The sequence below is a fragment of the Chenopodium quinoa genome, unplaced genomic scaffold (genome assembly GCF_001683475.1).
Source record: "Chenopodium quinoa cultivar QQ74 unplaced genomic scaffold, ASM168347v1, whole genome shotgun sequence".
NCBI lineage: Eukaryota > Viridiplantae > Streptophyta > Magnoliopsida > Caryophyllales > Amaranthaceae > Chenopodium > Chenopodium quinoa.
The window spans coordinates 2,097,393-2,123,164 of record NW_018745286.1 but is presented as its reverse complement, the minus strand read 5'-3'; the positions used below and the strand labels follow the sequence as shown (position 1 = coordinate 2,123,164).

The window sequence follows — 25,772 nt, the reverse complement described above, 5'->3', positions numbered from 1 at the left end:
TGGATACAATAATTTATCATGACTCAAATTTAAAATACTACGTATAATTCAACCCGATCCGACATCACCGAACGTGACCGACTGACCCGGACATCCGAACTAACACCTCTAGGCTCTAGCAAAAGCCCATATAACAACCCAATGTATCAATGTCAATTGTCAAATGTAATAATATATGTACAGCATCCACGTATTTATACCGAAATTAATAATTTTCCAAAGTATTGATGTCACATGTACATCTAAACACTTTCACTCAATCACTCCTACTACTACTAACTACAGAGTACTTCCAAGTTCCAAACTCTCTATATTCCTCTACACATATAAATATATATATAGTCCTAATCTTATTAACTTAGCTTAACAAAACTAAACTCGACTACTTTTCCCTTAACTTCCTCTACTAGTTAAAAAAGCAAAGTAGCTTGTTTCCCTCCATTTCAACTTTTCTCCTTTCTTCCCCTGTAATTGTTTTTTTGACCATGGTCAGCACTACAGACTCTGTCTCTCCTTCTTCTCCTTCCTCTCCTCCTCCGCCTTCGCAATCGCCATCGCCGGTTGTGGTAGTTAGCCCTTGCGCTGCCTGCAAGATCCTGCGCCGGCGATGCGCTGATAAATGTGTTTTGGCACCTTACTTTCCGCCCACTGAACCACTCAAGTTCACCATTGCTCACCGGGTTTTTGGGGCTAGCAATATTATTAAATTTCTCCAGGTATTCCTCTTTTTAACCATTTACTCAAATCTTTTCTATAATTTGCTTAAATTTTGCGTAATTTGTGCATTTAATATTAATCTATAGCCACTTTTATTAAAATAATTTTTTTGACTAACACCCCAAATTCTATGTCACCCTTGAGTGGCATGATTAAAAGACAACATATATAGTCGCAAAGTAAGTATATTCGGGGTGACATTTATGAAATTTGTGGTGACTAAACAACCCGTTGTTGTATACTTGTATGTAATTAAACTCGTGCAATAGTTTGAGGCATAATTGGTTGATTTTGATTTTTATATATACGTTTGTTTTTTAATGGGAACGTATTATTATGTTAGTAGTTGGTTAGAATGTTTGATGAATGAGACAACAAAAATAGATCTCTCCCCACTTTATTTGGTGAAATTGTGATGAGATTACGATTGAAATAAAAATCAACATCCACTTTAGAAAATGGAATATAAACATTCCTTTATACATAAAAAATGGAAAATCAAACAAGTTTTTTTTTTTTTTGATGGGACATAGTAATGAGTTTACATGGAGTACTTTAAACTTTATATCACATAATATATATTTTTCCTCCGTTGTGTTTTGTTTTTGATGAGTCCATTGCACCATTATTGATCCTTTTCTTTGGTATATGTGAAATGTGAAATATCATATATCTGGACTAAGAAAAAGAGACGACAAAGAGATTAAGAAAGCATAGTTAAACCATACAAATGTTATTTAATGAGCTTATTATTTCAAAGTAAAGGCTCTGTTTAATTTAACTTCTTTTGAAATCATCAAAACTAATTTGGTTCAAACTTATTTTATCTAATTGATTTTGCTTAAACAATTATATTATCTCATTATTGGCTTATTTGTGTGAGATTTTTGTCTATACTTATCTTGACTTTTCTAAACTTATTTTGTTTAAAATAAGATGTATTAGACAATAGATCCTACATTAAACTAAAAATTTGACATCCCAAGTCATTAGTTGAATACCATATAAGATGTTGATATATACTCATATGTCACATCTATTTTACTATTAAAAGGCAACAATCAATATTTAGTGTAAGAAAATTTGCAAAATAGAAAAATCAAACATGGGGTTGTTGACTTTTTTCATTTGATCTTTCAGTCTCAATCTATATCTAGGCATAACAATTTGGAGGGAATTGAGTTTGTGTGAATGGAACAAGGAGCAAAGCAGGCCTTGTCTAGGACATTGTTCCCAAAAGAATGATAAAGCTAAAGTATTCTAGAACTTAGATAAAGTTGGTTGGTTAGTGAAATTACCAAAATACCCATATCGATATTATGGTAGCTAGTGGATGGCATAATACCTTAAGATGGTTAAATTGACAAACCACCTACCAAAATTTCTTCTTTTGTTAGTAGTATTAGTTACCCAACGAACAATCTCAATGATATCTTGTCTGTTGACTACATCATTTTGCTCTATCAAACAACCACTTTTAGTGTCCTAGACTAGATAGTATCCTAAGTTCTTAGACAAATTAGTTGAAACTCTTGATTATGCTACTTGCTAATTATAATTGATTATTAGGGAATATGACATGGCAAGGACAAATGACCAATAGTGTAATCGGTTAAGACAAGCTAAGGGAGTTTCTATAGTTTTCCTTTCGTCCGAATTATATATGATCCTAAGTTTTTATACTACCTCCGATTTATTTACACTCTAACTGACATATAGTTTTAGACAATTTAATTAATTTATATAAAATCAGTGATAAGTGGGTTAGTTAGAGTATTACAAAGTTGTATAAAATAGATAGTCGGGTCGGTTAATTAATATTTTATTGAAAAGTAATGAATGAGAAAAGAAATAAATAATTTTAAAAAGTAGTAGTGGGTTTGGCCGTTTGGGTATGGACCATTAGAGAAGAGAGATATATTTAAATGTAACTTTTTGCTAAAATAGGAGGAGTAACACTTAAAAAAAATTGGCCGCATTTGATAAGAAGTGTATAACGCTTAAAAAAAGGGACATAAGTTTTCGCCACCCGATTTCAGGTGACTGATGATCTTAGGATCGATTCTCATCCCCCGCCCTTGTGGCTATCTAAAAAAAATAAAAAAAAATCCGAGGGACATAAGTTTTCGCCATACTATTTAAATTTTATATTGTGGATAAATTTTCGCCATATTGTCTAACCTTCACGGGGTTGTGTTATTCTTGAATCTTGATTAGTAAATGTATGATGGTATTTAATCACAAACCAAAACTAGGTGACTTTTATTTTTCGAGACATCCTAAAAAATTAATCCTTACGTGTGACTATTATTATCATAAGGAGAGAGTATGTTAAACTTCTACAAGCTCTTAAATGACAAAATAGATTTCAACTTTTTTTTTTTTGACATCTTTTATGTATACGTAGTACAGTATATGGCTTAATGTTATGGGTTTAGTTGAATGAAATAGGGGTGTAGCAATAATTTTTTACATTAAAACTTCTTGTTACGTCTTCGTTATTTTAAGTTGATACGTTTTGAATTTCACACTATTCACTATTTTATATGGAATATATTGAATATGTTTTTCTGATAGTTAAATACTTATATATAGTTACGTAGAATTTTGTTAGATCCAAGTCTTTATATATCTTCAAAATATCATTCTTTATATACTAATAATTAAATATATTAATGGTTGATACAAGACTACAAGTAACACAATAACAAAAATGTATCAAATAAAAAAAGAAGCGAGGATATATACTTTATCGGTCATTTCATATAATCTCGTATATACAGGGTGTACTTGATTTTCGTCAAGTAAACCCAAGTACCCAACATAATAAATATTATATCATCACTCTTAGAGTTCGTGTCTATTTAGTTTACTTGTCCTGATTAATTAGCTACTGGTACGTTTTGTATAAATTTCTGAAAATGAGGTTTGACCTAAACTCCTACACATCAAATATTTGATTGATAATATGTTATGACAACCCTTTTACTAGGTAATCTAGTCTGACACTTTGACCATACATATTGCATTAGTTGTGCTAGCAAAAGTAGAAGTACAAATTAAATACATGGAGTGTAATGTTTGACAATGATCTCAACTTTATCCTTAATCAAATTTTGTGTTCTAATGAATTTGATTACATCTTTAGGACCTCCCGGAGTCACAAAGGGCGGATGCCGTGAGCAGCATGGTGTACGAGGCGAATGCACGACTAAGAGATCCGGTGTATGGATGCGCTGGAGCAATTTGTCAGCTTCAAAAACAAGTGAATGACCTCCAAGCACAATTAGCCAAGGCTCAAGCTGAGATATTGAACATGAAATGTCAACAAACTAATTTATTGGCCTTAATATGCATGGAAATGGCACATGATCATGATGAATCTCCACCGTCTAACACCTCGTCGCAGTCAGTGTCACCGGAACACCCTAATCGCGGTGTAAGTAACAACGCTTGCTTCATCGACGACAACAACCTGGGAGGATCACTTTGGGAGCCTCTTTGGACATGATGATTGTAATTGTCAATTAATTAAGTCTCCTAATTCCATGCTAATTATAGCTATGATGAGCAAAGGAGAATTTAAAGAAGATCATTTATATATTATATAATATAATGTGTATAATAATATTATTAGTAGTAGTAAATTAATGAAGCTAAGCAAAGTAGCTTTGGATCAAATTTGTATGAAAAGGTAGGATATAATTATATAAATATAATGTAATGGCATAATAGCTAAAGTAGAGTAGTAGAAGAGTGTATCAACTCTCATGTAAACTTCAAATTAAAAAAGACACATAGTTGTCAACGTTGTAGTTCTATATTTTCTAATATATTGATCTTTATAATTCAATCTAAAACTACTTTTTTCTTGCCTTTTTGGTTACCTAATATCACTAACTAAATGGTGATGGGTTATGAGTCGCAATCCATGACTTTCTTCTTCCAATTAGTTCTTGACCAATTTAATTTCCTTTTCACATTTATTTGAAAATAAAGTTATAGATTTATATTTCAACCGAATATAAAGATATTCAAGGTGACAAGATGCTTGTTCAAATGATGGACTTTTGTGTGTATTGGCCTATATTTTTTTTAATTGTAATATGGATTGTATGTTATGATATGCTAACCAAGTAAAGCTTGGTATATTGGAAAGATTTGTATCTCTGTTATTTGGGAGGTCGTTGGCATGGACGACCTTTACTTGGTTATCGGTTAAGCCCGTGCGGCTGTATAGGGCTCAACTTTGTTTGGGGCCTCAAAAAGTAAAAAGGTATAAATAATATACCTTGCAACTACTGTAAGACGTACTCCATTTTCTAAAAGGTATAAATTCAATTTTGTAAGTTTTTATTTTCTAAAATATGTAGTAGTCCATAATAAATAACTAAAAACCATGTTTTTTTCTTTCAAACAAATATAAGTTGGGGTCATAAAAAAAAAATTATTTTACCAACTTAATACTTTTTATTTGCATAGGGCCTCCAAAAGAGTTGGAATAGCCCTGTGTTGAAGCTTTTGAAATATAATAATATATCATCTAGACCTTTTAATTTTGAAGTGGAAGTTGATTATCATTAAGGAAAGCAAGTGTAACCGCTAGATCGAAGTCTAAATTGCATGTTCAATGCTTCACTAAAACAGTCTAATAGGTCTAGCTTTATAGGAATGCTGTGGTTTTTGGTAAAGAGAGTAAACTTGTAGATGTCAGGAAAGTGTAAGAGCAGGGGCTTGCCCCAGTTAATCAGATTAACAAATTTTTTTCTTTATTTTTGTTTAAAAAAAAAAAAAAAAAAAAGCCACCCTCTTCTTTTTCTTCCCAGCCACACCTCAAGGTCCTCAACCACGCCACCACCATCACAGCCACCTCAACCACCCGAAACCCATCACAACTATTACCATATCTCCGCTTTCCCACCGATCTTCTTCTTCCTTCCTCAAACGCTCATTGCCGCTTCATGCCGAAACAAAACGAAACCCTAGTAACAAAGAGTGTCAAGTAGGGCCATATCAATCCCTTAGGGGTAGCATCTTCTTCACAGCAGCAATTTTAATCACCTTAGGTGGTGGAAATGGAGGAGGCGGCGATAGAGGAAGCTACATTGATGGAGGATCGAGGAGTCAAGAATGGAGGAGATCTGAGCTTGGGAAGAGGAAGAAAGCTCTGAAACTAATTGCTAAAATGACTATTATACCCCCTAATATAACTTGGTATATCAGACTGATTAACTTGTATTTTCTCGTAAGAGCAGATCTTTTATTGTATCTCACAACCTCATAATTATTAACATTCACTTGCCTCTCCCTTTTCTCCCACTCCCAAAGCTGCTAACCTGATCGGATTGACGTATAGGTGGTTTCATCAGCCCTATAGAGCCTTTCTATTTATTTACCTACAAAAAAAATGTTATGGAATACCTTTAGTTTGATAAGCCTTTTCTTCCTTTGTCACTTATAAGTAGGTAATGTTTTCTTCCTTTGAATATCGTTTACATTATTTTATCTTTTTTACTAACCTTAAACTTATCTAAATTTATTAGTCTTATCTTATTATACTATTGCGGGACCCCGTGGTGGTCGATGTGGGGGGTGGCTGTTGGCCACTGTGACAATAGGGAAATAAGGAAAAAGAAAGAGAATGAAAAAAAAGAGAGAAAGAATATTGAAAAATCACCGTTGGCCAACTAAAAATTGCACATATAAGGCGGGTATTTATAGGGAATTCGGAACTCTTTTACAATAGGATTAGTCCAAATTACCCTTAATGGAGTTAGGGGAATTTGAAGTAAAATAGGAAAGCTGGTACAAGTTATTTAACTTGTAGTAAAATTCCTAGTTAAATTGTAAAAAAACTCTTTTTAAACAAATTATGTTTGCCCCATTTCCAAAATAATTAATTCTTTGAATTCCAAAAATACATATTATAAATATTAAATTAATCTTTAAATTTTGAAAATACATACTCCGTTTTTTTAGTTGACACTGTTTGACTTTTACACTATTCAAACATTACACTTTGACTCACTTTTGTAATTTATAGATACGATAAACATAGTCACGTGGGATCTTGTTTGAATCGTCTCGATGTATATTTTATTAATATCCACTTTTTATAATTTTACAATGTTGATAATTGAGATATTAATCGTTAAAAACATGCGTTGGCAAGTGTGATAACCGAAAGGTGTCAACTAAAAAAACAGAGGAAGAATTATAAAATGTGTAAAATTACGGGGTATTACACCAGGTCAACATGAGCCCACTAGTAAATATTTTACTCTCTAGGCCTATGTTGCAAGAATCTTCGGTGTAGGACAAAAGTCCTACCCAAAAGGACTCTATGTTTTGTAACAGTATCTCTGATTTACTAACTAATAATAAATAATAATTAAAGGAAAATAAACAGCCTTTGCATAAAACTGCAGAAGAATAAACCTAAATCGGAGGTATTATCGTCACACTCGACAATCTGTCAAGTGCTAAGTCTTATAAATCCCATACTATTGCAACGCAATAATCTAAGTGAGCTATTTCTACAATATTAGAAATTTGTTATAGCATACTAATTGAAACATTTGAACTCCTCTAATTACGATCATTTGATCAACCTGCTTAGACAATAATCTTGACTGCTCATTATTAAGGACAAATTTCAAAATAGATTTTCACAAGGCCACCATAAGAAAAAGACATGGTCGTAACCTCAAGTAGCACACCAAAAAAACACACACGTCAACAAAAAGCTAAGTAATCACCCCTTATGAAAATAAATGATCAAATAATTAAATAATTAAATAATTAATATATGCAGCTCATTTAAACAATGTTGTTCAAAATTACATTACACATATATACCACAAGGGTAAATTCAACACGATACTCCAAATATAACCTTAATAAAATAAAACCTCAAATATAATAACACAATCCTTTACCCGATTTATTATCAAACTAGTAAGTGTGCATGCTCTGTGTTCTGTACCTAGCCTTAGGACATAAGTAATTTGAATAAATAAATCAACAAGTATAAGAACTTAAATACTCTCGATAACCAGAAAAACATTTTGAACCATGACCAACATATGGGCCAAATTTCACTTAGGAGACCATATAAAAATAAAGATTGTACCTCATTCTTAATTGTTGATTTCATCTCCTTATCAACATGCCAAGAGCTAAGTTTTATAACGCTAAGCCTCAAACCAAGAACAAATTTTTTTTTTTTATTTTTTTTATCTTTTTGACCTCATACTTTGATCAATTAACCATACACAGGCTAGTAAATAATATCTCAAATAACGACACAGACTCCCAAATAATATAACATGACATATTCGATTCAAAAATATCTCAATTCTTGTAGAGTAATAATACTAATACCCTAATTTAATTGATTCTCAACCTCTTGTAAAGCAAAATAGTGGTTATTTGCATAATTTGGGGCAAAAGTGAATTGGTGTGCATGCTAATGGGAATCAATAACTTAATACTAAAAGCAAAATTAGTGATAACACATGTCATCCACTGGTTGAAAATTTTCCCTCCACTTTATCTTTTTTTTTTTATTGTCAATATATACTTCATGAAAAGTATCTATAGCCTTAGAGATGAGCCAAAAAATTCATCCCACTTCTCGGGTCGGGTCGGGCCAAACTTTAGGCCGGAAATTAAGTGCCCAAACCCGCCCAAAGTGGGGGGATTCGCATTTCCAAACCTGCCCAAAAAAATAAAAAAAATGGACTGGGCCGACCCGGCCTATTTTCGGGCAAAAAAAAAACCCACCCTAAATCGGGTCGGGCTGACTTCGATCAGCTCTATATAACCTATAATATTCTCCTTTCATTTTGACGATTAAATATGTTTTTTATATACACACTCAAATGGAATATTTTTATTTGTATATATTTTATATTAAGTAACTTTTGTTATTAAAATGAGCATAAATACTGTAAAAAAAAAAAAAAAAAGTAATAGGATACTATTATTATCCAAAATTTCTATAGTATTTCATGCTAATATTAGCATGGGTTTTGATGAAAAATCAATAGTCCCTAAATTTCTTTCATATTTATAAAGTCTAACACACCACTAACCCTAACATCATTTATCAAAAGTGAAAAAAAATGATGTCTATATAGGTAAATTAAAAAAAAAATCAATATATTTTGTTTAGTTTATAAATGTGATTCTCTTTAAGTATTAATTGCTATATTAATATTATAGTTGGCTATATAGTTTAGTAAAACCCATACATTACACGAGACTTTAGCTAGTTTATTGATAACAACTTATAGAGGAAAAAGGTTAAATTTTGCTCTTGGTACACTGAGAACACAAGAAGTCAAAAAGGAATTACTACGTATATTATTTTTAAAACCGTTCCGAATTGTACATCCGAATATTTTGTGACATTATAAAATTAAAAAATTATATTCTTTTTGTCTAATTTAAAATTTATTTTTTTATTTAATATTATAATAAAAACCTTTTTATGATACTCTTATTATGAAGGTAAGTTTAGTAGTAGTATGTTAATACTCCCTCTATTCCTGAAAGTTTGACTCACATTGCATTTGCACGGTCTCCAATGAATATCTATGACCATTAATAACTTCGGCTATATATAAGTAAAATTTTTAGAAAGTTGATATTTGAAAAATTTATCATTAGGGGAATCTAATAAGAACAAATTTGTTAATTTATTTTGATTGTATAAATCATAAAATGTGGTTAAAGTTATTTTATTTTGACCACATGAATAGTAAGTGAGTCGAACTTTTAGGAACGGAGGTAGTACATAAAACAATTAAAAATAAAAATAAACACTTAATTTTGAGACACTTAATTAGAAAAACTGAAAATTATTAATAATGTGACGGAAGGAGTATTATTATTTTCTTTTTAAATATACATACTCCTTCTGTCTCACATTATAGTTCTTATTTTCCTATTTTGGAGATCCAAAATGTTGATATTATTTTTAGGAAAAATTGCCCAAAATATTCTGACCTTTGCCTCATCCGCCTAAAATAATCTCACCTTTCGATTATTTTTTGATAATCCGACCATTATATCCAATCTGCTCAAAATGGTCCCAACCAATCATGTAACTTGTTATACCAAGTTACCTGACACGTGGCGGCTTGTGATTGGTCAATTTTGAAAAAAAAGTTAAATTAAAATAATTAAAATAAAAAAACCTTTGAAAAGAAATTAAAACTGCAAAAAATAAATAAATAAAAAATAAAAAAAGAAACCCAGCCCCCCTACCGCCACCGCTGGGAGGCTGGTGCGCCAGCTACCCTTCCTCTTCCGCCATTCCCTTTCCGGCCCCCTCCCTTTTCCCTCGCCCCCGATTTCGACCCCAATCCCCTTCACTCGTCCCATTTCCAGCCTTCTCCCCTTGCCCTCGCCCCGATTTCGACCCCCCTTCCCTTCCCCCGTCCCATTTTCGGCCCCCTCCCCTTCCAACGCCTCAATTTCGGCCATCACCATCAATTTCAGCCCACCATCACCATCACCACCATTGTTACGGGAATGAGTGTGGTGGTTTAGAGGCGACAGACGGGAGTAGGGGGAGGAGTAGCGCTCGGCGCGGGGAATATGGGTCTGGGTGCGGCAAAGGGTCTAGTCTGGGCCGATAGTGGCGGCGGGGAGGTGGCTGGTGGTGGTTGTTTAAATTTTTTATCATTTTTTAAAAAAATTAGTTTTAAAATAATTAATTAATGTTAATTAGTAATAATCATTTCTAAAAAAAATAAATTAAAACTTATTTTTTGACCAATCACGTGATGAAACGTGTAAATTAAACTTAATTAAAAAAAACCTACTCAGCCGGTTACAAGTGACATGGGACCATTTTGAGCGGATTGGCTATAAAGGTCGGATTATTAAAAAAATAATCAAAAAGTGAGATTATTTTGGGCAGATGAGGCAAAGGTCGGATTATTACGGACAATTTTCCTTATTTTTATTTTTGGATAATATGTAAAAACCATTATACCCTCATTTTTTAACTTTATTCAATGAACTTCCTAAATTACTCTTGAATTTTTCACTTGCCTTGTACCTTTTTTCAATTTCTCTTTAACTTTTGTCTATAATTATACTTTTCACTTTTTTTAATGTACTTTTTCCTCCCATTTCTTAAATATCATGAAAAAACATAAATAAGAACTATAAACTTAGACAGAAGGAGTTCGTATAAATCGTATACTAAGCACGGATACACGGTACACCTAGTTTTCGTATAATAACTACTCGTATAATTGTATTATAAGTCAAATTTGTAGTAGACCTCCTGACATTCCAGAGAATTCTCTGTCTCGATCAACCAACAACCATGTCAGCCACTTCCAACACCGACGATGAAATAACAGCCATAACAGAACAAAGACTGGAATTAACCAACGCAAAAACCCTAGAATCCGACTTAGATTTCGCCTTCAATCTCCAATTAGAGGAAGCCTTAACCGCTTCTCTCTCTCTCCTCCCTTCTACCTCCTCTTCTTCTCCTCTTCCTCTTCCAGAAGCTTCTTCATCCAACAACAATGGCGACGAACTCAAGTTCGCAGATATTCAGAGTGAAGAACTCGAAAAACTTGAACAAGAACACCGAGACCATGAATTCTGTGAAATTGAGGCTAAGAAATTACGAGATGATCTTAATCGTCGAATTCACGACCAGAAACTTGCTCTTGAGATTACTCGTTTGCCTGAAGATCATTGGGATGAATTTGGTGATGAGTTCGAAAGGCCTTTCGATGAAGGTTCCTCGTCTTCTTCTGTCGCCTCTCCGATTTTCAGGTAATTTTATTTAAAGTTGTGTTTTAATAAGCTTTCGAGTTTTACTCAGTAAAAATAAGTTTTAATTGATAAACGTGGGTAACTCTGTTGAATAAATACATTGAATTAGTATTAATTTATAAAATAATAAGAATCAGTTTCCGAGTATTATTCAATAAAAATCAGTTATAATAATTAAATATTTGTAACTCTGTTGAACAAATAGAACGGCGAACGAGTAAAAATCAGGTGAAGAGAACAACGGGTTAGGCTAGCTATTTTATTGTTTAAATGACTAGTTTATATTGTTTAAATGTTACCTTTTGATTAAATTTTTTATGTAGAGTTGTGATTTGTAATGTTATTGTATTAATGAAAGTGCAATGGTGATATAAGGTTGAATTTGTAAGTCTATTGAGTGATTTTTTCGTATTTCTTGGTTCGGTTTATTGTGCCCGAATGACATATTTTGAAGGTTTTAGTTGTGTTTGAAGTTGGATATCCGGCATTTGAATTTGAATGCTTAAATGCATTGTCATTTAATATGATTTTTCCTAGTTTTATGGATGGTATTGTAGATGTAATTGTGCTTAAGTTAGCAATTTAGTATTGATCGTTTGTGTAATTGGATCTTAGGTGTCACACCTACCCGCGGATAGTATGTTGTGATTTTAATGTCTTATTTTGGTGAAACCTCAGGTTGTATTTTAAGGGCTTAGTGGAGGTAGAACAAGTAGGAAATACTGAGGCTACACTAGCTGGCATTGGAGTTGCAATTTGTGATCCAAGGGAAAACTTGATTTTTGAGTTGAGCAAGCCTTTGGTGGGGAATGGAAAGAGTCGTCGAATAACTCAGATCAAGGCTTTAATTGAAGGTCTTGAAACTGCTCGTGCACTGGATTTGAAGCGCATCATTATCTTTTGTGACAACCTTCCTGTTTACCGTTATGTGAGTAGAAACTCCCTTGTCCTTGACTTGATTGATTGTATATGTATTAAAATCGCGTGAAATGTATTTTTTGTGCAATTATATATGGCTATTCAGACTATAGTGTGAGTGAGTCAGATAGGATCTTTTATGGCATGGATATCTTAAGGGCCTTTTTGCTTTTCATGTGATGGATGAGCCTTAGCCTTTATAACACCCCTCCACCAGGAAATATTAGTTAGGAAAACTATATTGGGAGGCTAATATGATCACTTTCTGGATTTAGGAGTAGATAATGACTATATTTTTGGTATATGTCAGCTTGAGTTGAGCGATAGAATTGGAGAGAGGATAGGGATGACCCTACCATTGTGAAGTTATTATGGGTATGTCATGATAAATTCCTTGTTTTTGAGATGTTGAGACTGCGTAGCTAGCTATATATTTTAGATAGAGGAAGCATATTGTTGTTAAAAAAAGTCTTAGTCCCTCTGCCAATAATAACCGTTGATGCCATTCACTTGTTTTACTTTGAACATATTTGTCCACTAGTAATGTATAAAAGCAAGTATTATTATGTAAAATGATGCAATTATTTTAATATGGATAAACTATCTAATCATTTTGTATACTCTAATTTTGAGTTCTATGAGAGTACTCTTGAGTTCTTCAAAAAAAAAAAAAAAAATAAGATGTCACTTGAGCATATATTTCAGAACGCTGCATGCAGTGGACCATTCTTCTAATGCTTGGCTAGCTAAATTGCATATGTAATATGCAAATCTTAGCAAAATTTAGATAGGGAGTCCATGTATATACCACCTTGCAATGAGCTGATGATCCTTTTATCTCGGTTGCCACAGATCAAATATCAATCAGCTATAAATATTATGTGTTTAAATCTTCTTTGACCAGATAGCTAAAAGACTATTTTGTTTGCCACACTTGTATTAGTCATTAGTGCTGTTTGAACTTAAATATTTTTCCACCCAAAATTTTCTTTTATCCTTGAACTTTTGGGGATGGGGCATGGGGCCAGGTACTCTTAAAGTAACAAATTTTCTCCATAGTTGTAGACAAGGCAGAGCTAAACCTACAAGAAGGAAACCTCAAACTGTCAATTCCCATAATCCCATCCACTTAAATTATTTAATGCCGTGTCATGCTATGGAGTATTGTAGTGTACTTGTGAAGGAAACCTCAAACTGTTACTTGCTACTGCGGTTGGTGATAAAGCTTAGATTTCAAAGCACCAAACTTGGGTATGATATTGTTTCTTGGCCACCTGAAAGCTTCCTAAATTGAATAAAGTTGAGTTTTATTTTGGGACCAGAAGACCTTAAACAGATTTTGAGCTTTTGAGTTTTGACTACTTTGATTTGGATGAAGAATCCTGTTTATTCCCGGTGTGCAAAAAGCTTTATTTAAGGATTTTTCTTATCTCATATGGAGTAGTAGTATTGGGGTTCCAATGAAGTTTCAAGGAAATTATATTTAGAAGATTTTAATACTGTATTTCAGATTAGTTTTCAGTCAGTCGGAATCCTAGTTGAATACTTCTATAATCATTTTAGTGTTCTATTCGTATTTAGGAATTGAGCACTCTTTATAGTGTAGTAGAGTGATTAGAGTCTTAAGATGCAACTGGCAATATTTTATTGGTGATACTTAAAAGTGCGGTTGGCTACATTTAAAATGTGTTTATATCCTCAAGTTCATTTAAGTTACTACCTTGTTCTACTGTGTTTTCTTTTAACTGTTTTTTTTTTTTTTTTTCCTAACTGTATATATAAGAAAAAACACATTTTATTTAACCTCAGACGAAATGATACAAAGTAGGGGTCTAGGAGATCAGCAGAAACAAGGCCAAATAGTTATATATAAAAAAAATAAAAAATTCCCAATTTTGTAGTACATCAGAAAGTACACTAGGAATTTTAGCGTAATGGCTATGAGTGAGCTCAAACAAAGCTAAATACACCACTTGTTACCAAAAAGTAACCAGGGAGGACTTTCAATGATGGAAAATTTTATTATTCCTCTTTAGTTAGAGCACCAACATAATAGATATAACACAATTTGCTATTAAATTTTATACCTCTTTGCCTTCTTACTTCCAATGAAATTTTAGTTGACCTTAAAAGAGTTGACGGGGCAATTCAATGTATCCCTATTTCCAAAGAAACATCACTTTTCTTATCTCCTTGGTTGTAAGACATAAATTACACGTGGGGTCGAAAAGTTTCATAATAAGACAAGTATTAAGTTTTCTCATACAGTCATACTAGCAACCCGAAAAAAGCTTCACATACTTTGACCTATGCATTATTCAAATACTCTGACTAGCTTTGGTGTCATTGGTGATTTATATTTAAATGGAAAAATATAATCATGTGGGATCTTGTAGATTCACTTTAATTTATATTTTTAGTTAATGATAACTAAAGATATTAGTGATTGAAAATAATGCAATGGCAAATGTGAAATGAGAATTGTTTCTAGTGAAAAGAAATAAAGGAAGTACATTCCTTGATTTTATTTTTCCCACGGTGGGTGATCAATTTATGATTGGTTGTTAAAAATATGCCTTGTACAGTTAGCCCCCTTCAAATGAATATCACAGGGGTTGCTTGGGGTTATGGTATTTGTTATGTGGGCTACAGTTTTCTGTTTTCGGGCTTATTTCTGGCCTATTCCGTTTCATGTTTTGGGAGTACTGTATAAACTCCCTTAGGGTTTAACCTAGCCACTATTTTGTAATCTGTAATTACTCTCCTCTCGATTGCCTTTTTGTGGATGTAGCTTATTCATCGTTAGTGAACCATGTAAAACCTGTGGTCTTGTTGCTGATTTATTTAATCTTGCTTGGATCTGTTGTAACAATAGTCATGCATGAAATATAATTCTTTTTTTATTGAATGCAGGCTATGCATGCATGGCAACCAAAACAGAGGAAGGTAGTTAATTTAATGGCAAAAGTAGAATTTCTTCGAAAGGAATTTACCTACTATCGTCTTTGCCTTGTTTCCCGAAATGTTATAAAGTTTGCATTCAAGCTTGCTAGAGATGCTATCACTTCTCAGATCTCCAAACCTACCGAGCCTAACCGTCTCAAGATTTTGAAGGAGACTTGTGTGATCTGCTTGGAAGAGACAGATCAGGATAAAATGTTCACTATTGATAGTTGTCTGCATAAATATTGTTTCTCTTGTATGAAGCAGCATGTGGAAGCAAAGTTACATAATGGGATGGTACCAAAATGCCCTCATGAAAGTTGCAAGTATGAGCTAAATGTTAGTAGCTGTGAAAAGTTCTTGACGCCTAAGCTAATTGAAATTATGAAACAACGAGTTAGAGAAGCATCGATACCTGTTGCTGAAAAGGTATATTGCCCTTACCCTAGGTGCTCAGTATTGATGTCAAGAGCTGAGATTAACGACTTTGCAAGGAAAGAAAATGTTAATAGAAGAATATCTGGAGCCAGAAAATGCTTAAAATGTCATGAGCTCTTTTGCATCTATTGTAGAGTGCCATGGCATAATAATATGTCCTGTTTAGAGTATAAGAGATCAAATCCAAATCTGCAGCCTGAAGATGCAAAGCTTAAGTCACTTGCAACTAAAAATTTGTGGCGCCAATGTGTGAAATGCAAACATATGATTGAACTTGCTCAAGGTTGCTACCACATGACATGCAGGTAAGTTTACTTCGCACTTATATATTTTATATTAAAAATGTATTTAGCATGGCTGTATGGAAGCATACAAAGTTGATTTAATCTGGCTGATAGGATGAGTTTGTCAAAATAGTCTAATGAGCAGTCACAAGTGTCAGGAGAATGGAAAATGAAATCCTGAGGAACTGTTAACATCTTGTCACATGTATACTCACTCTGAATATTTAAAATATAAGTGCTAAGTAACTGGGAATGAAATCCAGATTTTTTTTTTTGTTAGTTTTTTTGTTTGTGGACGGCTCCTTTAGATGATTTTTCTAGCTGACTCTGAATCATTTCAGAACTTGAATTGCCAGTATCAACCTTATGTTGTACGCACTGGGTTTTGGTGTGGGATATGTGTCTGTTAGAGTGTTAGGTTGAGGTTGTGGAGGACTGGAGGTGCAAATGGGAGATGCTAAGATGACTTGTAGTGAAGGAGTTGCCTAAGGTATATTAGGTTAAAGAGTATAAGAAAGCCAAAGTAGTATTCCAAAAGCCAAGGGGTGAGAAGTAGAAGATGGCTTGCTGAGTAACTGTTAAAGAAATGCAGGGCTGCTCATAGAAGAAATGTTATAGATAGAATAGTTTAGAAAAAGAATCCATCTGAGTTTAATAGTTTGTTGAATGTTACAGACCCTTACAGTTGTTATGGATGCACCTAGTTGAAATCTCATGACCTTGATGTTCACAGTGAGTGCGATCTTGATCATTGTGGGAATTCAAGATTCATATCAGCTTGTTGACGTCATGTCCATTTGCTTGTAGTGTTGGTACAGTGGATGGAAAATATGATAAGACCTATAAGCTTTCCTAGGTAGCTTTGGCTTAGATTCCCATATGGCGAATGTGATAGAGTACTATTCGCTGGAAAGTTTACAACTTTACATTGATACTATCACATTCATTATTATTTGGTTACCCTCTCTATTACCCTTTCTTTTATAACACTTGTGGCTGTTGGGCTGAAAACCTTGAGAAGCCGTCATCTACTCAGATTTCAAACCCCAGACCCCTGCTCTCTGGTTCTTTAGACCATTTTGCGATCTAATGAAGTAGAAACTGAATTTTGTTACATATTTTGCTTTTGAAAGAGCGGCGTGTGAATGGAAATGGGAGTTTGGGGATTTGAAAGTAGTAATTGGAACGAATTAGTAATTCAGAGTCTGATAACAAAATCATTGATATATCTCTGAGTAATGCCCTCCCTTTGCCATCCTCTTCCTTTTTGCTATGATAACACCATAGGTTTTAAAGTGTTTTGAGTGTTATTCTTCTCTGTAACCCATAACCTTGACATAATCTGGTTTTGTGATATAAATTTCTCATTCTCAATTTTAGTTTCCCTACAATGAACACCCTTAAGTTGTTAAAAAAAAATTATAACATGTTCATATTGTATGCAGATGTGGGTTTGAATTTTGCTATACATGTGGAGCCGAGTGGAAGAACAAGAAGGCTACATGTTCATGTCCACTTTGGAATGAAAGGAATATTATGTATGATGACTCAGATTTTGACGATGATGATGAAGAAGATTACGATGAAGATGAATATTACTCTGAATCTGGCTCTGACTCGGATTAGTAACTGCGTAGGAAGATAACAGCATTCATCTTCATTTTTGTTTATAAAATTGTTTTCATAGTCTAAGCATTAAAAACTGCTAACTGCATCCCCTCTCCCAATCTCTGTCACATATTATTATGTCTTCTGAGCACTTGAGCAAACTCCAATCATTCTGGTTCCTTCCTTTGTGTTTTTGTCTGTCACTAACTGTTGTGTTTTTGTTAAACTTGTTAAACTCTGATCAATTAAGCTCCACTTGAACTATTAGCTGATCTTAGCAATATTAATTTCGGCTTTCTAAGAAAACCCGCGGATCGTTATTAAATTGGAAAAATTACCCAGAATAATCCTAATTTTGCCACATCTGTCCAAAATAATCCCAACTTTGGGTGATTCGAACTTTAATGTGAATTACTTCCAATGGTCCTAAGTGATTGTTATCTGTTGAATAGGTATTTTCTTTTAAGTTTAAATTTACACGTGTTACCACGTGATTGATAAAAAAGTTATAATTTTAAATTTTTTTAAGAAAAGATTATTAATTACTAATTAACACTTAAATAACTATTTTAAAACAATTTTTTTTTTTGAAGATAAAACTAATTTTTTTAAAAATACTTAAATAAAACTACGCCGATGCTCGATCGCACCCCTCTCTTTCTCCCTTACACCCTCCTCCCTTCTCCATCCACGAAATAGGCCCTTCTCTTTCCCACACTCGGAAATCGGCCTTTCCCTCGTCGTTTCTTCAATTATAATAATATAAAGTATGCATCTTTTTTCTTCAATCATATCTGTATTGTAAGTAAAATTGAAATTTACATAATAAATGCATATATGATACCAATATGAATTTAACAACAAGAATAAAAGTTAGGAAAAATAGTAATGATTTCATAAGCAAATGAATTCATCACCGATGCTTTTTGAGTTACGATGATATTTGTTTTGAGAAGTAGGTATAAATACACTTGACTAGAAACTTGTGCAGATAACGTGTTAAGAAATATGAAAAATTTAACTAGAGTAGTAATGAATATATTGACAAACTGTGAATTTACATTTACACAGCAACATACATATAGTTAAACCTGGACATCGTGCCATGTCGGGCCGCCGCGGGCCGTGCCTTGCGGGCCACGGTCACCGGCGTGCCCAGATTGTCGTGTCGTGCCGTGCCGACCAATTTCACAGGCCAGCCCACGGCCCTCGTGCCTGGCGAGCTCATGTCGTGCCGGCCTTCGTGCGGGCTTGGCAATTTCCAATTTTTTTTTTTTTTTTTTTTTTTTTTTTTTTTTTTTTTTTTTAATAAGTTATAAAATTATAACTTATATTATAATGTATATAATTTATAAAATTATAATTATAACTTATAAGTTATAATTTTATAATTTTATAACTTATAATTTATAAATTATTATATTTATAACTTATAACTTATATTATATTTATTAAATATATATAAATATATTAATATATAATTTATATATTTATATATAAATATATATAAATAGCCGGCAGGCTGGCACGGCGGGCCAAGGGGCGGGCTCGTGTCGTGCCGTGCCGAAAAGTTCAGCCCTTGTCTGTGGCACGGCCCACGGCACGCCGGCGAACCACCGTGCCGTGTCGGGCCACCACCCCGGGCCGTGCCGAGAAGCGTGCCGTGCCAGGCGGCCCGCGTGCCAGCCCGACCCGTGCCCAGCTTTACATATAGTCTTTAGCAAGACTGTATCACAATAATTTTGCATATGTAGACATATAAGTTCACAAGCTTTTGTATGTATTTGAACATAGTATTCAATAAATCAATTGGTTAGTGATAGACATTCACATTGGACCTATTTTCTAAATTATTTACAATTTTTATGTTTCAATTAATCTATATTACTATGCATTTATGTTTATTTTAGCAAATTCAAAATAAGATGATGTTTAGTTCAATCAAAAGGTTTACTAACAATGTTGCTCAATATACTTAATTTCATGACTCATCTTGATTTTGAATAATTCATCAAATGGACATTAATTCTTTCTTCAATTAACAAATGAGCACAGAGTTAATCTTTGCTCATTTGTCAAGTAGACGACTTAATTGTTAAAAGCAAATGTGCAATCTTGACTCAAGTTATGCTCATGTTATTCGCAATTTCATTTATTTTTGTATCAATTAATAACCATCTATCTATAACTAATACTAAAGTAATCACCGCTGATATCAACACTATCCACGTGTCAACTTCTTATAATATATTTTCCCTTCAAAACTATTCTTGACATCATTTTTTTTAACCTTTTCAAGGTAAAGCTAATATTTGAAAATGATTAATTAATTATACATTTTTCTATAAGCTTTTATAATTAAATTTTGACTAAATACAAAATTTCTATTTCTATTGAGTAAAAATAATTGGCGATTGGTCTCTTTCACATTCTTTTTTTCCTCCTACATAGATTTTTTTTTTTCTTACATTTTATTAGTGATTGTAAAAAAAAATAAAATTAATCTCCTACATTTTATTAGTGATTGTAGAGTTTGAATTTTTCACTCTTTATTAATTCTTCAAATTTTCTATAATGAATAAAAGATGAACACTAACATTGCTAAAATTTATGATAGCTATGAAGTTAATAAGAATATTTCACATCATGTCTGTCCTTCATTTTAACTCAATTAGGGGGCGTTTGGTTCGCAGAGTGGTATGAGTTTGGAATCAGGAATGGGGTTAAGGTGGTATTGGGTTGGAACTTGATACTTAATACAATGTGTTTGGTTCAATTCTGAAATGAAATATCATCCCCCTTAATTCCATGTATTTGATGCCTAAGTGAATAGAATGGGCTAACCCACCTCCCCCCAAGGTTTCTAAACCCCATACCTCACGAGTTTGAGGTATGAGTTTAAAATCATACTTTTGACAACCAAATATATGGTATAAATTTTACTCATTTTAAAACCATACTTCATACCTATATTCCGCGAACCAAACGCCTCCTTAATCTAACGAGAGAGATCACGATTTGCTATGTTTTGCTTAAAATATTTATATTACACACTTACAAGTAAATTTTTTTATATTAAAACCGTGCATCGCACGGGACTAACCTGGTAAAAGAATAAATCAATGCCCAACTAGGATTAAAAAATACATACTTGTAAAAGAAAAAAAAAACGAAAATTACCTAGAAGTGCATTCATTGTTATCAACTTCACCAAGCATCCAACATGTCATTGAGGGTAAACTTAGGAGCTCTTAGGCTTTTCTTAAAGGGGATGTTGACTTTCAACCTATAGGGAATGGGTGGTTGTTACTTACCTTCTCTAATTTAGAGGATAAGGTCAATGCTTGGGTTGGGAGGCCTTGGTTTGTTCAAGGGTTAAGCTTTGTTTTACTTGAATGGAATGAAAACTTTTCTGCTACCAATACTGTTATTACCTCTATTGACTAGTGGGTTAAAATTTATCTTCTTCCATACCAGTATTGGTCTTTGAAGTGTCTTGCTTCTATCCTCTCACATGTGGGCACTTTGGTTAAGCTAGACCATTTAAGTGAAACCAAGAAAAAACTAAGATTTGCAAAGGCTCGTGTTAATGTTTCTGTCACTAAACCTATCCATGGGTCTGTTTTTTCTAAACCTCTCGGATGGCATAAAAGAAATTCATTTCAACTATGAGGGGATGGCTGAGGTTTGCCCCCAATGTGGATTTCCATTCTTTAGATACGTGTCCTAAGATTGCTTAGTCAACCATGCATGTTCTTATTGAGAGGTTGAATAATATTACTATCTCTTCTCCACAATCTGATGTGTCTGCCCCTAGTTCTTCCTTTTCCCCCACCCCTTCTAAGTGGGTAAAGGTTGTTCCTAGGAAGAGATATTTTCCTAGGAAAACCAAACTCTCAGGCCCCTCCAAGCTTAAACCTGGTACCTCTATTATTCAGCCTCAAAGGCCTAGCTCCCCTGAAGTTCCTACCTTCCCTTCTGGTCCTCTAGTTGTTCATGTGCCTTCCACCTCCTCAATTCCTATGGATAACCAATACTTTTAATGCTTCTTGTTCATGATTCCATTCTAGAAGCTGTTGGGGTGCTTCCCATACCCCTAATGTTAGTGGTGCTTCCCCTCTTTTGATTGAGGATACTAGCTCCCCCACCCTTATGGACCAAATGCTGGAAAATGATGGATCTGATGAAGGTGTTACTACTCATCTTGTCTTTGAGTATGGCACAAACATGCTCCAGCATACTGCCCTGTTTTCAGATGATGAAAAGCAGTTCTTTGATGCTATGAGGGTGGATACCCTATCAACTTCCTCTCTGGCAAGAGAAGGAGGACATGAGAAGTTGAAGACTCAGCCTCTTCCAGGTTGCCTAAGAAATGATTGTATTCTTCTGGAATGTTTCCATTCATCTCACTGGACAGTTTTCTACTATAGCTTTTGTACTTAGGGGTCGTTTGGTTTGCATGGGGTAAACGGAATGGAATGAACAAAGGAAATGGAAAAGAATGGAATGAAAATGCCTTATATTCTTTATGTTGTTTGTTTTAAAAACAAAGGGAAACAATCCCACCACCACACCACCACCACACAACCACCAATTAATTCACTTTCCACCTTAAAAACATCCTCAGCCCCTCGCCGGTAGCCGCACAACCCCTCGCACAACACCGCCCACGACCTTTCCTCTCCCTCCTCTGACCGAGCACTCTCCTCCCACCGGCCACCGCAACCACAATCCTCCTCTCTTTCTCCTCCTTCCACGCAACTTCAACCTCCCTCTCTTCCGCCAGATCGAACCCAAGCCCACGACCCAAACCACCAGCGAAAATCAGGACGAAATCAATCGATTTCAGCGACGAAAATCACAGGCGGTGCTTCAGGACGAAGGCCATGGTTCTAAAAACCAACCGGTTTCGAAGGTGGGGAAGGGTCGATTAGGGTTTTTAATGGTGGGGTATTGGGCGGCTGGGGGATTTCGTGGGTGAGGGAATGATTTTCGAGGGATGAGGGAGGTGCGACAACCTTCGACAAGGGGTGAGGGAGGTGCAAACAAGGGCAGTGAGTTCTGATGAGGGGTTGGGGAAGATTTTCGAGTGAGGTGCGAGCTTACTGGAGGTCGATGAGTGGCGGAGAAGGGACGGCGATGGTTGGGGGAAAAGCGGTGAGGTGGCTGGGTGGTTGTTGTTCGGTGGGGGTAGGGTAGAAGGGTGGTGGTTGTGCGGTGGGGGTAGGGTAGAAGGGTGGTGGCTGGTGTAGGCATGGTGGTGTAATGTTGGCTAAGGAAAGGGAATGGAAAAGGCTAGGGGGGTGGGGAATGAACATAGAGGGATTTGGGGGAATGAAGGGGGTAAAGGGGAATGGAAAAGTGGTCTAACAAACAACAACAAAGGGAATGATTCCCGTTGATTCCCATTCCCTTTGTTGAATACCCCCTACCAAACGACCCCTTATTATAGTTATTATCTTATGTTCTAGTCCTTTATATTATTGTACAGTTTTCTTTGTACATAGCTTTACCTTAGAAGGTAGACAGGGTGTTTTTTCCTTTCTCTTTCGGTCCCTTGTCTTACTTCCCAGTGGCATATCCAGGATTTCCGAACAGTGGGTTCGAAATCGAAAAAAAAGGAATGGAAATACATTAATTAAAGATTCAATACATAATTATTTCGGATTACAAATAAATTACACTTAGAAAAAAAAAAACCTACAAAAGAATTTTTCGAGTTTTCATACTTTGGAAGTGTATCAATACATACATCATCATCACTAACTCTAGCAAATAAGTCTCTCTAAAAAAAAAAGTGGCTAAACTATCATTCAAAAGTTGATCGCCCATACTATTCCGTAACTTATTTTTTTACATAAGTCATTGATGAAAACACTCGTTCCACGGTTGCAGTTGCCACTAAAAGGATCAATGCTAGTCGTATAAGCAAGTAAACCAATTTTCACACGTTTCCGAAAAGACTCTAAACTCATTTGCAAACTGAAATCAAGCAACAATCATACGATAAATTAACTACACACAAATAAAATGGCAATCAAGACATCAAATTAATTTAACAACAACCATCAATTATAAACCCCAACAACCAAGAATCTAAGTATCTAACTCTACAAATTTACAATCAATAAACCAATTACTCTATCACTTGTATAACATTTCTAATTAGCAAAACAACAATTATCAATTGAATACCAAATACATAAATCTGATTAAGTGAATTAAGTATTGAAGTAGAGTAGCAAATTAAAGTACCGTGGTGCGTACGTGGTCCGTGGGGATGGGGCCGTACAGCAGCGACGAGCCAAGGAGGCGGAGTAGCAGTCGTGGGCGGTGGCTGGTGGGGTAGAGCGGTGCCGCGGCGGGAAGCAATTGAGTTAGAGAGAGAAAGGTGAAGTTAGGGTTTGAGAATTTGGGGAAAATTCAAAATATGAGGACTGACAAAAAAACAAAGGGATAGAGAGGGTTCGAACCCCTGACTTCCTTGAAAGGGAATGGAAGGACGCGCACCAAAAATTGCCATTGGGCTGCACACTAACATGTTGATATGCGTTATGAAATAATCTATTTAACCCTTTTTTAATTATTTTTTTTTTATTTTTTTTATTTTTATAAAAAAACTTTTAATTTTTTTTTTCAAAAAATCAGTGGGTATTATGAACCCACTTGAACCCTCCCTGTATTCGTCACTGTTACTTCCTCATGTATTACCTATAAGTTTTATGATGCTACTATTCTACTTAATGATATATATGTCAGTTTTCTCTTATTTCTGCTTCTTTAATTGGATTTTTGATTCTTTGATACCTTCTTTGCTATTTTTTCGCTTCCATGACTTCCATGTGTGCTACCTTTATTTATGGCTTATTACTTATCCTTTGCCCTTACACTACTGGACAGAGTGTTACTTCTATCCTTGGTTTACTCTGTTTACGATTATTTCCCTTTTACAGGGTTGGAAATTGTATGGTGTTAACCATCTAAGCCACTTCTGGTTTCTTTTACTCCCCTTTGCCAAAATTCTTTGTTATGTGGCTTCTGTCCTAGTTTTCTGTGCTTTGGTTTTGATTCGTTGGTTGCTACTGGTTCCTTCTTTTACTTTTTGTGTTGCCTTTTTATTGTTTATGCAATGATGAATACTACTGGATACTTTCTGAAGGGGCTCCTTTTCTCCCTTTGAACCATGTAATTTTTTAGGTTTATGCTCCCTTTCCCTTCTAGGACAGGTTGTAGTGCAGCCTTGGTTTCCTTTAGTTTTTTGTGACTGGGTTTGCATCCATGTTTACATATGCTTCCTCTCTCTAAACAAGTCTAGATGCTCCCTGTCCTTTGCTTCAGCTCTAGTTGTAGTGACTAGCCTTGTTCATACTTTGTATCTCATTTGGTTGCAAAAGGTGCCCCCTTGTAGCTTGTATCATATTTCCTCCTTTTTGTTCTTTAGTTTTGGGTTAAGTTGCTCCCTTTTTCCTTCATAAAGAAAGGTTAAATTGCTTTGCTTTCTATTTTGGGACCTTATTACGTTTTTATGCATCTCCAGTAGCTTTATTCTGAGCACTTTTGTTTTTCCTTCCCTTTCCCCTATTTTCTCTTCCTTTGTTTCTAGTCTATTTATGTTCTGCCACTACTCTTTTTTATACTCTTGGTCTATTCCCTTTTTCTTTCCTCCCCTATCTTGATTTGGTCTTTGATTATACATTCTCTTTGTCTTTACTTTACTAATCTCTTGATTTTTTTTATTACAGATATTCAGGTGGTTCCATTCATAAGAATGTCAACTTTGCTTCTCTGGTGCTATGGCCTTCTACTGCTTGGCATACTTCAATTTTTTCTGTCATTGTACTTTATGTTAAATTTTATTCTCCTTTTGGTCTATTATTTTTCAGCAAGATTGTAACTTGGCCTATTATAGGTGCATCATGTTCTCTTCTAGGCATTTCGACCCTTTTATTTTCCTATACCTTGAGATTATTACTTGTCTTTGTTATATAGATATGTGTTCCTTTTGGGACTTGCGAAATTGGTCGCATTAAGCCCTGGTTAAAAGTTCTGGTTACT

General features: G+C 34.5%; 2 protein-coding genes and 1 long non-coding RNA gene across 3 annotated transcripts; 2 read left to right on the top strand and 1 right to left on the bottom strand.

Annotated features, from left to right (window-relative positions):
• Nucleotides 1-253: 253 nt before the first annotated feature.
• Nucleotides 254-4,588, top strand: LOC110711972 (LOB domain-containing protein 1-like). Its single transcript, XM_021890414.1, has 2 exons — nucleotides 254-716; nucleotides 3,866-4,588. Exons 1-2 carry the CDS (start codon nucleotides 486-488, stop codon nucleotides 4,226-4,228), a joined length of 594 nt encoding a protein of 197 aa, XP_021746106.1. The 5' UTR covers nucleotides 254-485; the 3' UTR covers nucleotides 4,229-4,588.
• A 6,311-nt stretch (nucleotides 4,589-10,899) lies between these two features.
• Nucleotides 10,900-17,984, top strand: LOC110711891. Its single transcript, XM_021890333.1, has 4 exons — nucleotides 10,900-11,526; nucleotides 12,205-12,454; nucleotides 15,358-16,130; nucleotides 17,555-17,984. Exons 1-4 carry the CDS (start codon nucleotides 11,063-11,065, stop codon nucleotides 17,733-17,735), a joined length of 1,668 nt encoding a protein of 555 aa, XP_021746025.1. The 5' UTR covers nucleotides 10,900-11,062; the 3' UTR covers nucleotides 17,736-17,984.
• Nucleotides 17,985-23,347: 5,363 nt separating this feature from the next.
• On the bottom strand, nucleotides 23,348-24,733 carry LOC110712001. Its single transcript, XR_002509484.1, has 2 exons — nucleotides 23,973-24,733; nucleotides 23,348-23,699 (listed from the first exon to the last, which is right to left on the bottom strand). It is a non-coding gene; the product is annotated as an uncharacterized LOC110712001 (long non-coding RNA).
• Between the last annotated feature and the right edge of the window lie 1,039 nt (nucleotides 24,734-25,772).

Excerpts from the sequence above, each read along its gene's own strand:
- LOC110711972 (XM_021890414.1), top strand. The coding sequence starts at position 486 with ATGGTCAGCACTACAGACTCTGTCTCTCCTTCTTCTCCTTCCTCTCCT. Across the intron at positions 717-3,865 it reads ATATTATTAAATTTCTCCAG|GACCTCCCGGAGTCACAAAG; the intron begins GTATTCCTCTTT and ends TTACATCTTTAG.
- LOC110711891 (XM_021890333.1), top strand. The coding sequence starts at position 11,063 with ATGTCAGCCACTTCCAACACCGACGATGAAATAACAGCCATAACAGAA. Across the intron at positions 12,455-15,357 it reads ACCTTCCTGTTTACCGTTAT|GCTATGCATGCATGGCAACC; the intron begins GTGAGTAGAAAC and ends TATTGAATGCAG. Across the intron at positions 16,131-17,554 it reads TGCTACCACATGACATGCAG|ATGTGGGTTTGAATTTTGCT; the intron begins GTAAGTTTACTT and ends TATTGTATGCAG.